This window comes from Euleptes europaea, chromosome 12 (assembly GCF_029931775.1).
Source record: "Euleptes europaea isolate rEulEur1 chromosome 12, rEulEur1.hap1, whole genome shotgun sequence".
Classification (NCBI taxonomy): domain Eukaryota; kingdom Metazoa; phylum Chordata; class Lepidosauria; order Squamata; family Sphaerodactylidae; genus Euleptes; species Euleptes europaea.
In genome coordinates, this window is record NC_079323.1 from 57880135 (window position 1) to 57896222 (window position 16088).

Here is a 16088-nt window from a genome sequence, read left to right on the forward strand (position 1 = left end):
GAATCATAGAGTTGGAAGGGACCACACAGTCTACACAGAAAGATTTGGGGAGGGGAGGCCTGATTATGGGACAGCTTTACTGTTGTTTCTTCTTGAAGCAAAAGGAGGGGGTAGATGAGCACTTAGAGAGGGGTTGGGAAGTGCTCAGTATTCAGAGACACTTCATTGCTAGTATGATGCAAGAGGGGAGCACTCATCCTCAGAGGTATAAAAAGTCACAAAATGGCACAAGTAGGTGAGTGAGAAGTTGTGATAATCTTCCATCTTATCATCATGGCAATATTCAGGAGATACAACCACATTCATTACATCCATCACAATAACAGTTGATGTGCTATGTGGAAGAAAAATATATATTTTTCTAGTGGATCCTTTATGGGCAAAAAACAGGGCAATATACCTGTAGCAGAAGTGCATAAGAAGACATTTGGACTCTGTATCCATGCAACGAAAATATTCTCTGGAAATGACACAAGAGGCCCTTGCTTTATGATCAATGCAAGTTCTATGTGTATTCTAAAAAGATCATTATGGATTAATTAGATAGCTCGATACTCTGATGCTGTAAATACATGGAACTGCAGTGACACATTAAGTGGCTTGTGCTGATGAAGCTACAGGGACATCCTATTCAGATATGCTCTCATCATCAGATCATAGAAAGTTACTGCTAAATATTATCATGGAGTATAGGTGGTAGTTGGCATTGTTTCTGAATGCTCAGGTGGATGAGTTTCTGAGTCATACTCCTATTGTACCGTCTCTTTGCCCAGCACTGTGTCCCTCATTAGCGGTGTATGGTCCAACAGCATTGGTGCTAATAGAATTTGGTAGTCGTGTTATGGGGGGGGGGGGCTGAGCTACTTGCAGAGCGGGAACAATATTTTGGCTTGACTCTGTTGCAGCCGTAGTGGCATAGGCTGTGGCTGACCGACTGCATGCTGCCTAAATTCCCATTTACAAGAGACTAATTTCGTAGACGTAATAATGTTGTATGGTTGAATGTATTTTAATTATGTTAGTTGCCCTGAGCCCGGCGTTGCTGGGGAAGGGTGGACTATAAATAAAAAATTAATATTATTATTAGATGTACAATTTGAAATCTTCCGTATAGCAATAATCATGTATGTGCTTGTAGTTTTTTACAGTCAAATTGAAACAGCAACAGTGATTCAGGTCTTCAGAGAGTTCCTATGTAGGTGTTTTGATTCAGGAAAGACTGTGATTTTGATGACATGTCATGATTTTGATGGAAAATTTGTGGAATGGATAAAGATGAACTATTGGGAAAATTCTTCCATAATGACATAACCTTAAAATGCTTGAGAATGTATGTGAAGTTGCATAGGTACTTCAGCTGTTGCAGGATCAGATATATGGGAAAAGAGCATCTGAGGAATCTGACCTTAGACTTGGTCCCTTGCCCTCTGCCCCCAGCCTCCAGGGGGTTGCTGTTACAAAGCTGAGTGTGCTTTGCTTATATTGGTTGTTCATTATCCGTTTTTAAAAAAAAGCATCATTTGACTTTTAGCATCTTTTATTCTATTTATCATGTCAGAAAAGGGGGAAATGAATCAGAAACATAAAACTTACGTTGTTTAGAACTGCCATAGACTTAATGGGTATGTGCTCTGTGAAACTATACCTTGTCAATTTTTACCAAACAAAAATGAGAAAGGTATATAATCTATCCACAGTTAATATGATCATTAGGCTGTGACAGACTTGAAATGGCACATTTATTGAAAGGAAAGTCTGATAGGCCTGAAAAAGCGATAATTTATGATTATTTGTAAAATCAAGTCATGATGCCAAACGCTGGGGGGGAAAAACCTCCTTTGAATTCTGTCTCCATAATCCAGTATGCTGGATTCATTCACTCAGCATAAATTGTTGAGTCTGATAAATTCTGATTATTAACATCTTCCTTAACTGTAGAAAGAAATCATGAAATTTGCTCATTCTTTGAAGTCTCCTTGAGACAGCTAATTTTTATTTAAAAAGCCCTTAGGGGAGGGGACTGGACATTTGAGTCACTTGACCATGCATAATAACTTACTAGTTCCTTGTAATTATTGTGCATTGTACCGTGTTTCACAAAAATATGTATCAGGCAGTATGACACACATGCTAATGCGCACTTCTATAAAATTCGTTCTTGATATTATTAATTTTATTTACAAAAATATATCCAATCTTTCTAAAAGCTCAAGATGGCCTACAAAGTAACAACAATTAAGTATTAATTGCTTAACTAATTAAATTAATTAAAATAACTATTTAAATCAATGGGAGGCCCAATTTGACAAAGTGTTCCCGAAAATATATTTATAAAGATAACCAATAATACAATATCCACAAAAACCTTCTAACACGAGATGGTCTTACATAGTCTTCTAAAGCTATTGGAATGGTGGCTTGACAAGCATCCTCTGGTTGGCCATTCTGTAAAAGTGGGACATGGTCAGAAAATAACGCATTGGCAGACCTGGGTGAATGCCTGAGTTCTTACTGGTGGTTCATACTAGGAGAGGCAGTGTATAATATCCCTTATAGTTGTTGTAGGGCACAGCCCCCTTTCCTCTCTCCACTGACTCGGGTACCTTTCTGCATCTTCTACTACATAAACCAAGCGGAGCAAGATATTGGCATATTGCAAACCCTCTTCATATGCAGTTCCCTGGAGCACTGTTACATCCGTCACTCAATGGAATGGCAAGCACACTGCAATATTCTGTTATGTTTATTGATACTGTCAGTAGCCTGTGCTGAACACTGCTGTCCACAGCTGCCATTACCTAGCCTCCTTGTTAAGGCTATGTGGTCTTTCTTTTTGGTCTCTGCTCAGCAATGGCAGCTGTTTACTTCTCCATCTCACGAACGTCTGCTGACTTCAGTCCATGAGCCATGGCTGCTTGTAAAAATAATTCCAGGGACCTTGGAAGAAGTATCACCACCTCCATGTTTCAGTAAGAGAAGGGACTTGCAGAGACTAGATGGGAGGGGAACTCTTGTATAGTGTTCTTTGTGGTATTAGAAGTCTTTTATCAGATGGCTGCAGGAAGGGACTGAATACTCCCAAATAGTTCCTGTCCCTGGCTTCTTATCCAACCTACAGTAAGTTTCTCCTACTACTTGCTATACAGACGTTCCCATTGATACTAAAAAGAGGGCTGCAAGACTGGTGTCTACCCAAAGTAGTCACAAAATAGTGAAGCCTACCAGCCTCTAGGTGGGAGCCGAGGAAGTCACTTGTATCCAGCTACGTTCAAGTATTTACCACAGCAGGAGTGGTGTTGGAGCAATCTGGTGGTACAGCAGGATGGAGTACATTGTGTCCCACTATGTGGCATTGGCGGTGGAAAACTAATATTCTGTAATATTCAGATCTGGATTTCCCACCTGGGAAAATATCGTGCTACTGGCAAATATTATCAAGATATTTGTAAAAGAAGTTGCTAGTTATATATTTTATTCTTTCTGAGGACAAGAATAAAAGACTTTTCAGGAAAAGCTACAGAGGAATTGACACATACAGTGTAGAAAACCAGGCATTACAAAAAGCCTTTGGCTCTGCTGCTTTCAGTAATTTTGTGTGCCACTGAAATTTGGCTTTAGATTGAACTTGCCTTTTCTTTTTTAAAAGCTTTTTCTCGGCTTAATTGAGGGAGCCAAAGTTTTGTTTCCCACCAGCAGGATATTTTGCAAATGTCTTGAATTATTTATTGAAAGTAAAATGGGAGTTTGGAATAAAAAATACAAGGAGGTTTCCATCACTTTGGGTATTTACGGAGAGCAGGATTAAAGGAAAAAACAGTATAAATAAGACAGCCTCTCCTCCTACAGACTTGTCTTCACCATTGCCATAGAATAGTGAAGAAAGGGGGGCACCAAAGCAAAACGAAGGCAAAGAAACAATTGATGCAAGGGAAATGACATTTTAATAGGTTTTGTAACCCCAACGCATAGATAGATTCCCCCTGAAGAAGCTTTACGCGAAACGCTTTGGGGTTATGAAACTTATTAAAGTGTTATTTCCCTTGCATCAGTTGTTTCTTTGCCTTCATAGAATCGTGTAATCAAATTAATTAGTAGCAATGTTACTTTTGGGTCTACTTTCTCCATCAGAGCAGTGAGATACAAAAGAAAAAAGTATAAAAGGCTTGTCTGTTGTAGTTGACAGACACTGGTAACAGGGTATTATGACCATGTGATGGTGGATTCCATACAATTGCAACAGAGATATTTACACTGGATTTTTAAAAATTGTCAATCTAGCTTGTTTGGGCTTTGAGGGCATGGGATGTGAGGAGACCAGGTGGCAGGCTCCCATCCTGCCTCTCCAAGGTACAAGGGGGGGACAAGGAAAGTGGGCAGTAGGCTCCCCTCCCCAAGTTAAGGGGAAGGTGGAGAGGAGGGCAGGCAGTGGCTTTGCAGCCTAGGGAGCCAAAAATCCTTGAGCTGGCCCTGATCATGCAGCTGCCTTGCAAGCACTGGTGACTTAAAAAATCAATTGAAATAACTGCCTACATCTCAATTTTGCAGGTGTTTTCAGGAGCATCTTTTCCTGCTGGGCCTAGAAAGGATAATCACTCAGACATAGGTATAAGAAACTAGAGACACCAGGAACACAAGATGCCATTAACATTCCTGTGTAAGACTGGAGTAATACTGCATTGGATGGCACTGTCGCAGTGGCATGCCATGCAGAGTTATACCATTCTAAGTTGATTGAAGTCAGCTGGCTTAGGGCCAGACTAAATGTTACTGTTTTTAAAGAGTTGGTTCTGGGTTCCCCAGACCAAACTTATGTTCCCTGCAGCCACATAGCAGCTGCGGGGAAAGGCTTCCAATAAGAGAGAGAGAAGAGCCCAAGCAGGGTTGGAATGGCTCTGCAGGGGAAGGAAGAGCTCCTGCTCCACCCCAGCTGTTTTCCTGTACAAAAACCGTGCCGGGAAGGGGGAGTTATTGCCCTGATTTTACTGCTTGCAGCAAAAACAATGTGTAGTTTGGCTCTTAGAAGGGTGTAACTCTCTGTTTGGGATGGCACTATACGTCTTCCACATCAGCAATTTATTTAGTTATTTTCTATCTACTATACCCTGGAGGGGGATTTTGAAGGCCACTTACTTGTCCAAATGAATGTTTGTGGTCATCTTAGCAGTTTTACATGGGAAATTGTACTCAATGCAGGGTGATGCTGCAGTTGAAACCATGTTAATAAATGTAGACAAGCTGGCACCTTGGTTATGGCTGGCATGTACATCTTTAAGTTTCTGGTTTCAGATGAAAACTTCTTATTTACCTAAGCATTCTGTTGATATACCAGGTTTTATGTTTTTGCTCTGTTCCTTTGTTGTTTGGATAGCCTTGTCAACTGTTACTGAATTAATTTTAACTAATGTTTCTATTTATGCTGCTAAGGTGCTTAAGGCCTTTTATGAATGGTCTGTTTCCGCTGGATCTGCTGCTCTCTAGCTACACAGTATTTGCAGTTGAATTCTCAAAACACTATGCTTTTTGCCCCGAAGAAATTCCAGGAGTACCTTGTGATCAATTAAGCAACCCCAGCAAAAATGTGGAACTTCTGAACCCCCTAAGTCCCTCCCCCCTGAAAATGCTGCTTTGTAATTGGCTGTGATGTGTTTTTTTGAAATACATTACCAGCCTCCGCCAGCCCTGCAGTGGGATTCTTTCATTTGATCTGAACCGAGTGGCTATTTTACAGCCAAAGAAGGGAACGCTCCGGACAACCCCCCCACAACCAATTTGTTTCTGCATAACTCAATGCAGGGGTCATAAGAACATAAAAACACTTGCGCAGTCATTTGTGACATTCATCGTTCCATTGGTAGTCTTGCACTTGCAAAGAAAAAACAAGGTTTTCACATAAGACGATGCGTATCAGGGGAGGGTGGCAGATCACCCCAGTTCTCTTCCATCCTGCTGAGAACTGAAACTGACCCACACTCGCTGTGAAACTGACTAAAAGCAGCCACATATGTTGTTTTTTATTATTATTTCAGTGTTCTCTCAACTGTTCTATCTGAAACTGACTCACATTTGGTATGAAATTGACCAAATAAGCCGCCTCATATTTTCTCTCACTGGTGCACTCGAAAATGGCTTCATGGGGAGGGGTTGGATGGGGGGGACCGACACATGGGAGGGAGAAGCGAGAATGGGCGAGGGGAGAAAAACCCAAAGTGACAAATATGCACAGGACCAACTTTCGATTTGGGATTGAGGTAGTCTTTAAACTAGGGGTAAAACAGTACCCTGAAAATGTGGGAGAAACGCGAGGGGAGAGCAAGGCAGCTTCTGAAGGTTGGAAAATACCTGCATAATTAAAACGAAGCCCCAAAGTAGTCAGGGGTGACTGCGACAGGAACAACAAGGCCCATGTTGCACTTTGGTTCAAATTTTTGATGTTATTGAAAAAAGTTTATTGTTTTATTAGTTTTTAATATATTATTATGTATGACTTTCTCATCAGGTGGCTGTGAAAGTTATTGACAAGAAAAGAGCCAAAAAGGATACCTATGTCACCAAGAATCTGAGGCGAGAGGGACAGATCCAACAAATGATCCGGCATCCTAACATTGCTCAGCTGCTAGATATCTTGGAAACTGAAAACAGTTACTACCTTGTCATGGAGCTATGCACTGGAGGCAACTTAATGCACAAGATCTATGAGAAAAAAAGACTAGAAGAGCATGAAGCACGCAAATACATCTGGCAGCTAATTCTAGCAGTTGAACATCTACATCGTGCCGGGGTGGTTCACAGGTAATGTAAAAAATCCTATACTTAAATATTTTCTCCGCTAATTTATAATGAGTTAAAAGGCTAATTCAGCTGAATGTAGAAATTCCTTTGTTACTGGATGGAATTTAAGGGAATGTATTGAGGAGCCACCCAGGACCAATATGGGTCACTAAACATTCATTAAAGCAGAGGTCGTCACTCTGTGGCTTGTGGAGAGCCCCATGTGCAGTTTTCAGAAGAGCAACATAACTACTGAATGGCCTGTGCACCATCCCACCAAACACTCACAATACAATAGTATAAGATATAACTACTAATATTAAATACATATTTATAGAGCTAGCATCAGCATCTTCTGAGGTGGGGCAGTTGCCAGGGTCCCGGGCTTCTGGTGGGGCCCACTGAAGAAGAAGAAGAGTTGGTTTTTATATGCCAACTTTCTCTACCACTTAAGGAAGAATCAAACCGGCTTGCAATCACCTTCCCTTCCCTTCCCCATAACAGACCCTGTGAGGTAGGTGGGGCTGAGAGAGTGTGACTAGCCCAAGGTAACCCAGCTGGCTTCGTGTGGAAGAGTGGGGAAATGAGTCCAGTTCACCAGATTAGCCTCCGCTGCTCATGTGGAGGAGTGGGGAATCAGACCTGGTTCTCTAGATCAGAGTCCACCGCTCTTAACCACTACACCATGCTGGCTCTCACTCTCCACTGACTCTCCCATACACACTCCCCCTGCCACCTGTCTACATGTCTTTCTCCATCAGTTTGCTTGAAGTGGTCTGACACCCGTGCTCCCAGCTGCCCAGTGTCATGCGGAAGGACTTGTGGGTGGTGCACTGTTGTGGCCGATCAGTGGCAGCAGTAAAAAAGGCGGACTCCATGCTTGCAATATTAGGAAAGGGACTGAAAACAAAATCGCCTATATTGTAATGCCCTTGTGTACAACTGTGGTGCGACCTCATTTTGAATACTCCATGCAATTCTGGTCACTGTATCTCAAAAAGGATATTGCAGAGCTAAAATATTTGTACAAAGGAGGGTAACCAAGATGATGAAGGGTTTGGAGCACCTTTCCTATGGCTAACTAGACTAGGATTTTTCAGTTTTGAGAAAAGACAAGGTGGAACCATGATAGAGATTTAGAAAATTATGCATGGGGTTGGGAAAGTAGGATACAGAGGTCTTTCTCTTTCTTCCCCATAATACTAAACTTAGGGGCAATAGAGTCGATAGACGCACTTAAGAACGTCAATGACTAGTTCAATTGTGGAATTCATTGCCACTGGATATAGTGATGGTCACTAGCATAGATGACTTTAAGGGATTAGTCAGACTGATGTAGGATAGGTCTATCAATACCTGCTAGTATAATGACTAAAGGAAGCTTAAAAAGGTAAAGGTCCCCTGTGCAAGCACCGGGTCATTCCTGACCCATGGGGTGACGTCACATCCCGACATTTACTAGGCAGACTTTGTTTACAGGGTGGTTTGCCAGTACCTTCCCCAGTCATCTTCCCTTTACCCCCAGCAAGCTGGGTACTTTGGAAGGATGGAAGGCTGAGTCAATCTTGAGCCGGCTACCTGAAACCAACTTCCGTTGGGATCGAACTCAGGTCATGAGCAGAGTTTGGACTGTAGTACTGCAGCTTATCATTCTGCACCACGGGGTTCTCAAAGGAAACTTACATGTCCAGAAAAAGTAAACCTCTTCAATACCAGTGCTAAGAGGCAACATAGGGGAGGTCTTGGTCTCTGTGCCCTGTTTATTCTCCTTCCAGGGCAATTGATGAACCATCATGGGAAAAAAGATGCTGGACTAGGTGAACCACTAGTCTGATCCAGCAGCACACCTCTTATGTTGTTATGGCATACTCAGGGAAATATAATTGCTGCATAGATGTATGAATCAGTTGTGAATCTAATAAACAGATGTGCTTATTATCACTTACATACATACACATATTTTTTAAACACTCACTTATATACATACCCATCCTTGGTGTCCACCAGCTATAGTTTATGTGGGGGAGGCAGGGTTGTAGATGGGAATGCATGAATAATAAAAGCATGTTCATGTGTCAGGGATGGTGGAAATTTAAGCATGCCAGGGAACTAGACCATTGGTCTATCAAGTTCAGTATTGTCTACTCTGGCCATTTATGCAGGGCTGCTTCCCTCACGGCCACCCTGCCAACTGCTTCAGGGCTTCCTTTTGATTATGCATGCCTTGCCTTACCGTCAGAAGTCGCCTCGCTCTCCCGGCATGTTTCCATGCATTAGGCCTGTGTTTTCCAGATGCTGTTTTAGCCAGAATCTGGAAAACGTGGGCAAAAACCGTGGAAAGCCCTGAAGCAGTCGGTGGGGGTGACTGCAGGGAAACAGCCCTGCATAAATGGCCTCTAGCAGAGGCTCTCCAGGATCACAGACAGAAAATGGTCTTTCCCAGCACCTGCTACCTGAGATCTTTTAAATAAAGATGCTGGGAATTAAACTTGAGACCTTAGGCATGTGCTGTACCACTGAGCTTTGAGCCCTCCCCCAATTTAAATTTTGAGTGGATCTGTGCAGCATCCAGCCCCATGATTAAATAATCAAACAATTGGCTTCAGTAGCAGTTTGCCACTCAATTCCAAACTACACATTACATTTAACATGTAATCATCACAGGAACTTGCAGCCATACGGCAGCTTTGAGTTCCCACTCAGTTCTAAAGCACCACAGGGACCCGTTTTGGATCAAGAGCAGAGAATGGGGAAACAGAATCTCCAGCCTTCCTCTTGCACCATTTTCCCTATCTGAAAAAGTGGTGGGGGAGGCTTTCTTTGACCTTTGGGAGGCAGCCCATGCAAGCCCCCTAAAGGGCAAATAACCTTTCCCAGTTTGGGTCCAGATAATGGCACATGGGGAGGCTGGAGCCCCTCCTTGCCCCATGCTGCAGTCCTAATCTGAATCAGGCCCCTGCAGCTCTTTAGATTGAGTTTCCACCAGGAACTCTTAGCTGTCATCCCGCTGTCAGTCCCTGTTGAGATCACTTGTTAAACTTAAGATGTAGATTTGGCCACAGTTAAACCTAAATTTAGAGAGCCAGCGTGGTGTCGTGGTTAAGAATGGCGGACTCTAATCTGGCACTCCTCCGCCTGCCGGATGACCTTGGGCCAGTCACAGTTCTCTCCGAACCCTCTCAGCCCACACACAGGCAGGCAATGGCAAACCACCTCCCAACGTCTCTTGCCTTGCAAACCCTATGGGGTCACTCACCATAAGTCAGCTGTGACTTGACGGCACTTTCCACTACCACCAAACCTACGTTTAAATCCACCGCAGAATGGCTGGAGATCAATTGAGTGGTGGCATGGAAAATGTCAGTGGAGTTGCAAGCTGAGAATATGGTGAAGTGATCGCACAATAATTTAATAGCATGCTATTGCGTTCTGACCAGCAAACTATGATTTGAAGTTGCCTCCGATCGGAATAGGGAACTTTGGTTTGAAGGTGGTTTGCAGTCTTGGTTTGCTCATTTCAATGTAATGGAAAACTAAGTATTTTGCTGAACAGGAAGTAAAGCGTTGAGTCAGAACATGAGAGGCCAGTGACGATCATCTCAACACAATGATTTTTCCTGTACACTGCTACTGGTTGATTTTACTTTTGTTGAGATGCTATTAAATTCTTGATGACCTGGTTTAAAGAATTTGTACTGTGGTGGTCACGGCTTTTTATAAATTTTATAATATTACTGTTTTAATGAATAGCTATAAGCCACTTTCAGGGCTTTTGTGGTGGAAATATGTTCTCTAAATATAAATAAACAATAACTGTCTTTTCTAGAACTGCCTCTTATGCTTTGGTTACGTGCCACGTTATCCAACCAAGAATAGATATGCCATAAAAGTGTACAGTTACTACATTAATTCATGCTGTTTGTTATTCTTTTACATTATAATGGCTTCTAAAAAAAGGATTGCTAAATCTAAATTTTAGAAAAACACAGTTCATTTTTACCTTGAGTTATTTTTAAATGCACTCTAAAAATAACAGCACTGATACCTCATCTGTGATCTGTAGGTGTTCACACTCTTTTTATGATAAACAAAGCATGATCATTAGAGATCTAATGTGGGCTAGAATTTCTGGTTTCTGTACCTTTCACAGCATGTTCTTCTGATCACTGAGCTTCTTTAACACAGCTGGGTGCATGATGCATACTGATGGTTAGTTAGAATATAACCTTCCCCTCTCGACAAAAATATACCGACCAAACTTGCCATGAATATTGTTTATATAGAAGTAGAATCGCAAATCATTTGCCTCAAAATAGATAAATAATTATTGTGGGCAGTAAGGGGATGGTGTTTCATGTAATCAACATGAATGATAAAAATGAAAATTGTCTATCCTAATGAATTCTGGTTATTGGACAATTTTAAGGCTTTATGGTACCAAATTCAGTAAGGTGAGAAAATATTGTCCTGGGAGGGGCCCCCAAACCCCCTTCCCGGGCCGGAGGCCAGCCCCGCACTCACCGGTCGTCCCGGGGGGGTGGCATCACCGGGATCTTCTCTCCCCTCAGCAGCCCGCCGAGCCGGCAAGAGGGGAGAGAGCCAGTTCAGAGGCGATGTGGGAGCCGCCAGACGCCACCCTGCTGCCCTGGCCAAAGCCGCTGCGGAGGCCGCGGACCGCTGCCGCGCCAGCCCCGACACGTCCGGAAGAGCCGGGGCCCGCCAACACACCCGCCCAGACACTGTGGCCGGGAGAGCCTTGGCCTGCCAAGACACCCTCCCCGATGCAGCTGCCGGAGGAGCCGGGGGCCGCCGAGGCAGCTGCCAGCCCCAGGCCGCTGAGGGCCACCGTCCAAGGAGGGAGGGGGCCACGGAAAGGGCGCGGGCGGAGCTTCGGCTATATCCGGCCTTCCTGCGCCCCAGCTGCGGGGAGGGCGAGCGCGGGCGGGGAACAGGTGCAGTCCTCGCCTAGCATCTCATGGCTGGGAGGTGAGGCCTCCCAGTCCTTATATGGACTTCCGGGGGGAGGGATAGGGGCGGTACTGGGGAGGGACTTCTCTGGCCTGGAGGGTATGTAAGGCCAGAGAAGTCTGCCTGCCGGAGAGGATAGAAGCCAGTGGCTGACCGCAAGGTGTGTCCTGCGGGAACCTGGCGACGCCTGAGGGAGAGTCAAGCTCTGACTCCCCCTCGGACTGGTCTGAGGCAGAAGAGATTGTCTCAGCCCCAACATCCTCCAGGCCAGCGACCTTCGTGGCGACCCCGCCCCAGGCGCAGCGCGACAAATATTGCTCTGTCATGAAAATGTAAGAGATTGAGCTACGAGGAATCCAATGAGTCACTGTTTTCCAGTTCTTCTGCTAAATAGTTTTTATTATTAATTGACTTCCTGTCAATTTCAAATTCTGGTCTGAAAATGCAACCTCCTTTGCCTTGTGAGCGACCTTGTACCGTAAACCTCAATTGCAAACCTAGCATCAAAAGCGGGGGGGGGGGGGGAGAAGGCGAGATGAACAGACTAAATACAACAGATATAGTGTTGGAGCTGAAATGGTCACAGCAATTTCAGTCTCAACAACCAATGATGATACTGCCAGCATGCAGCTATGGCAGTGCAAACATTTTTAATTTTTTAAAAAAAATGTCAACCTTTTTCACTTGGATTTGAGGCAGATTACACAGAATTAGTCAATACAATCAACAGAATGGGGTATTCAATAAACAATATAATAGGTTCTATAACCCTAATCCTATCAGAAATCTAAAAACAGGACTGAAGCAAAGCCTAAGTCTTCACATGATATATTAAATGATACGAAAATTACATAGTAGGATTCTAGTTTCAGTAAGCTAAATACGGCAGTACAGGTCAGCGGTTCCCAACGTTTTTGGTACGGTGACCCACAGATCCGAATTTACTTGGTGTGATGACCCATCCTTGACTGGCCCAAAGATTTTTGGCGCCCTCGGCAAACTATGACCTTGGTACCCATCTAGTTCAGCATTCCATTTTCACTGACTAACCAGATTGTTTTGAGAAACTAACAAACACAGCACAAAACCTCACTATGAACCCCAAGCAAGTGGCATTCCGACATACACAGCCTTTGTATATGGAGATTACATTCCAGGCTTTGACCACCCTTTCTTTCTCCATTACTCCCTCTAATCACCTCTAAGATTCTTAGAAACTTGCTCTAGTAACCATCCAGACATGTTTGATTTGATCAACATGTGTACGCAGTGAAGAAAAATACCAACTAATGTATGACATGGAGGATAATTGTTTCCAAAGTCAGATCTTGGTTTCCAGATTACAGAAGAGAACAATGGAAAGGGCAGGGGTGCCCATTATGGAAGGCTGACCCACAACCCTCTTTCCGAGGCTTCGCAACCCACTTTTGGGTCCCAACCCACAGGTTGGGAAACACTGGTATAGACCACAGTCCATAATAATTTATCTAAGTAACTCTGTGATTCATTTAGTACAGTGCAACTCTATTTAATGCAATATCGTTCAGCAGAAAAAAGAACAGCCCATCACCTAAGTAAACCTGCGTACAAGACAGAACCAAGGGAAGGGCTGGGTGGGGAAAGCGGAAGGCTAAATATGCACTGTCCTTATTATATCCCAGCTAGGTGGACCAGAGAGGAGACTCTTTCCCCAAGGTCTGCCTGCTGGAGCCCCACTCCCTGGTCAGGCCAGGCCAGAAACTGATTGGCCAGCCAGGGAGGAGATGTGCGGAGGGACCATATGCCAGGTGGAGCTTTTGCCCAGCATGGTTTTAGATTAGCCACTGGAGATCTGATTCACTGTGGAGATATTTTAAAAAATGCCACAGACAAGGATCTTCACTGCATCTGAAGATAATTTGTGTGTATACAAGAAAATATTTTAAAGAATACGTTCATTTTAAAAGGCATCCTGGAGCAGAGCTTCTGTCTGAAATCTTGGAGAACTACTATTAGTAGGCTTACCAGGTCCCGTCGGTCAATCGGCGAAAGGTTTTCTGGGGCGCGCAGGGTGCGCGCGCGCCTGGCTTGATGCGCCCGCGTGCCTGCGCACCAACACGCCTACATCACTTCCGGTTTACTTGGAAGTGATGGGGACGCTCTTTCAATCTCGGCTGAAACTCTGTGGAAGCTGAGGGCCAGCTGAATTTGCTAGAGCGTCCATGTCGCTTCAGGGTAAACCCTGAATTGATGTAGGTGCGTCACACGTGTGCACGTGCATGGAGTTCCCACCGGCCCTCAGCTCGTCGACGGGCAGTCCGGTGGATTGGCGGTAGTTTACCCTCCACCACCGGGCACTTGGCAACCCTAACTATTAGAGTTATGCATAACCTCACTCTCTGACACTTTGTGGTTGGCTCTGCCTCTTGTGGCAGCCATTTTGTGGTTGCATCCACCACACTGTGTCAGAAGTCCCAAGATGCTAGCAGTCTCAAGAAGGATGGTGGGGATCCCTGCTACGCTGCAAAGTTAGAAAGCAAATGCTTCTGGGTCTGTCCCAGCCAGTGCTCTTTAACCTCTGAGGATGGCTGCAAAGGTGGACGTAGACCTACCTCTGCAGCTACCCTTGGGCAAGGTGAAACACCTTGTCATATATCTAAGTCATATACTGTATCTACCCCCCCCCCATATATCTAATTCTGAACTTGGTTCCAGAGCGTGGACCAAAAGAGCCACACAATGGGGCTACATACAGAAAGGGGAGATTTTTCAACAATCATAGAGAAACCCCAAGGTTTGCAGGGCAACAAAATGGGGATATTTTTAAAAAGCCATACCAGATAAATGAAGTCTATTGTGTATGCAAACATTACAAGAAATTCCAGATGAGATCTTGCAAAAATACATCACAAGATTGTAGTATGAGGAGCTGGCAAAGGAGTCAGTCCCAAGACTCCCAACAGAGACTTACCTGACTGGAAGGTGGGTTGGAAGGTCCTGGGATGGAGTGTTGGCTATAGCATCAATTCTGGAGGAGCTGTCCCTGTTCTGGAGCCATAGTAGTGATGAGGAGAGCAAGTGACTGGACAGCTGGACTGGGGAGTCTCCTGTCTTTCCCAGCCATGGCTCAAGGTGGGACTATGAGGGAAATGAGACCAGTTTTGTAAAGGAAAGCAGTGAGGTGGAGTCAATGAATTTCCTACATACTTTGGGTCCTCATGTTGATTATGGAATGAAGGCTACCAATGTCTATATTTATTGTGTTCTAGTAAGAGTCATAGAAGCAAGGCTTATTCTCCCCCCTTAACTTAATGATTTTTGTAACAACAAATGCAGAGATCCCCAGTTTTAAGAACACATACTTTCATTGCCAAAATACCTGCCCTTGTAAGCATTTCTGATGCCAGCAATGTAGGATGGATTGTAATGGTTTTGAGAAGGCCTGTCAACTTTGGAATGTGGCTCGTTGGTTTTTAAAACTCTAAAAGAAACAAGCTCAGATCTGAATTTGATAGCAATGATTACCTCTTCCTGTAAGAAGAAAGCAGTCCTAAATGGCACTATCTGGTAAAACATTCTCTTTTTAGAAGGTATTTTAAACAGACCTTCATGCTGTCAAAAACAGGATGAATATTAAGCCTCCAAAGGGAGTAAGGACAACAAAGACAATGAGAGTTTTCATTGGAGCTAGCAGGAGCATCCCACAGGAAATTCTGAACAACCCTTTTAAAGTAATTTCAACCAAATTCAATCCCATTCAGTGCAATTACTGTCAGAATGTCAAAGAAAGGAGTTTAATACTGTACCAGCAGCAAACACAGCTCTATGCATATCTGTTTTTCCTCCACAGTTTCTTTTATAGTGGAACTAGAGGCATATCACCACTTGGAGTTCATTATCAAGAACACCACCAATCTAAAAGCAGGGTTGCCAAACTCCAGGTGGTTAGTAATCAAAATAGGGCTTACAAGTACAAAATAGGAGTTCAGGAATCAAAAAACTGTACTTGTGTAAGGCTCAAATAAAGCACATATACAACAATGCAAACAATTGTATTCTGAGGAAAACCTCATGTAAAATATATCCAGAAGATATAGGTCCAGAGCAAGGTGTAATATCGAATACAAACAGGTAAGTGTATATATACAAGGCTGATAAGGTGCACAGAAGTTAACAGTCCAAATAAGGTAATTTACAATAAAGCGCGAAGCATTTTCAGTTGCACAATAAAGCACGGAACATTTTCAGTCGCAATGGGCTTCCGGTATAATCCCCATTTCAGAGTTTTCATCAAGCTTCAAGTAGTACCACATGCTTGTATCACCAAAATTGGAGAGAGACGTCTACTTTGCCATTCTGTCTAAGAGGCTCTG

The 16088-nt window shown here is 43.7% G+C and overlaps 1 protein-coding gene across 1 annotated transcript in view; it reads left to right on the forward strand.

The window, feature by feature from the left end:
* Window positions 1-16088, forward strand: part of HUNK (hormonally up-regulated Neu-associated kinase) — an 81011-nt gene that overhangs the window by 24658 nt on the left and 40265 nt on the right. Inside the window, exon 2 of the mRNA XM_056858329.1 lies at window positions 6497-6789. Within this exon, the coding sequence (XP_056714307.1) occupies window positions 6497-6789 (293 nt within the window). The remainder of the gene's footprint in view (window positions 1-6496; window positions 6790-16088) is intronic.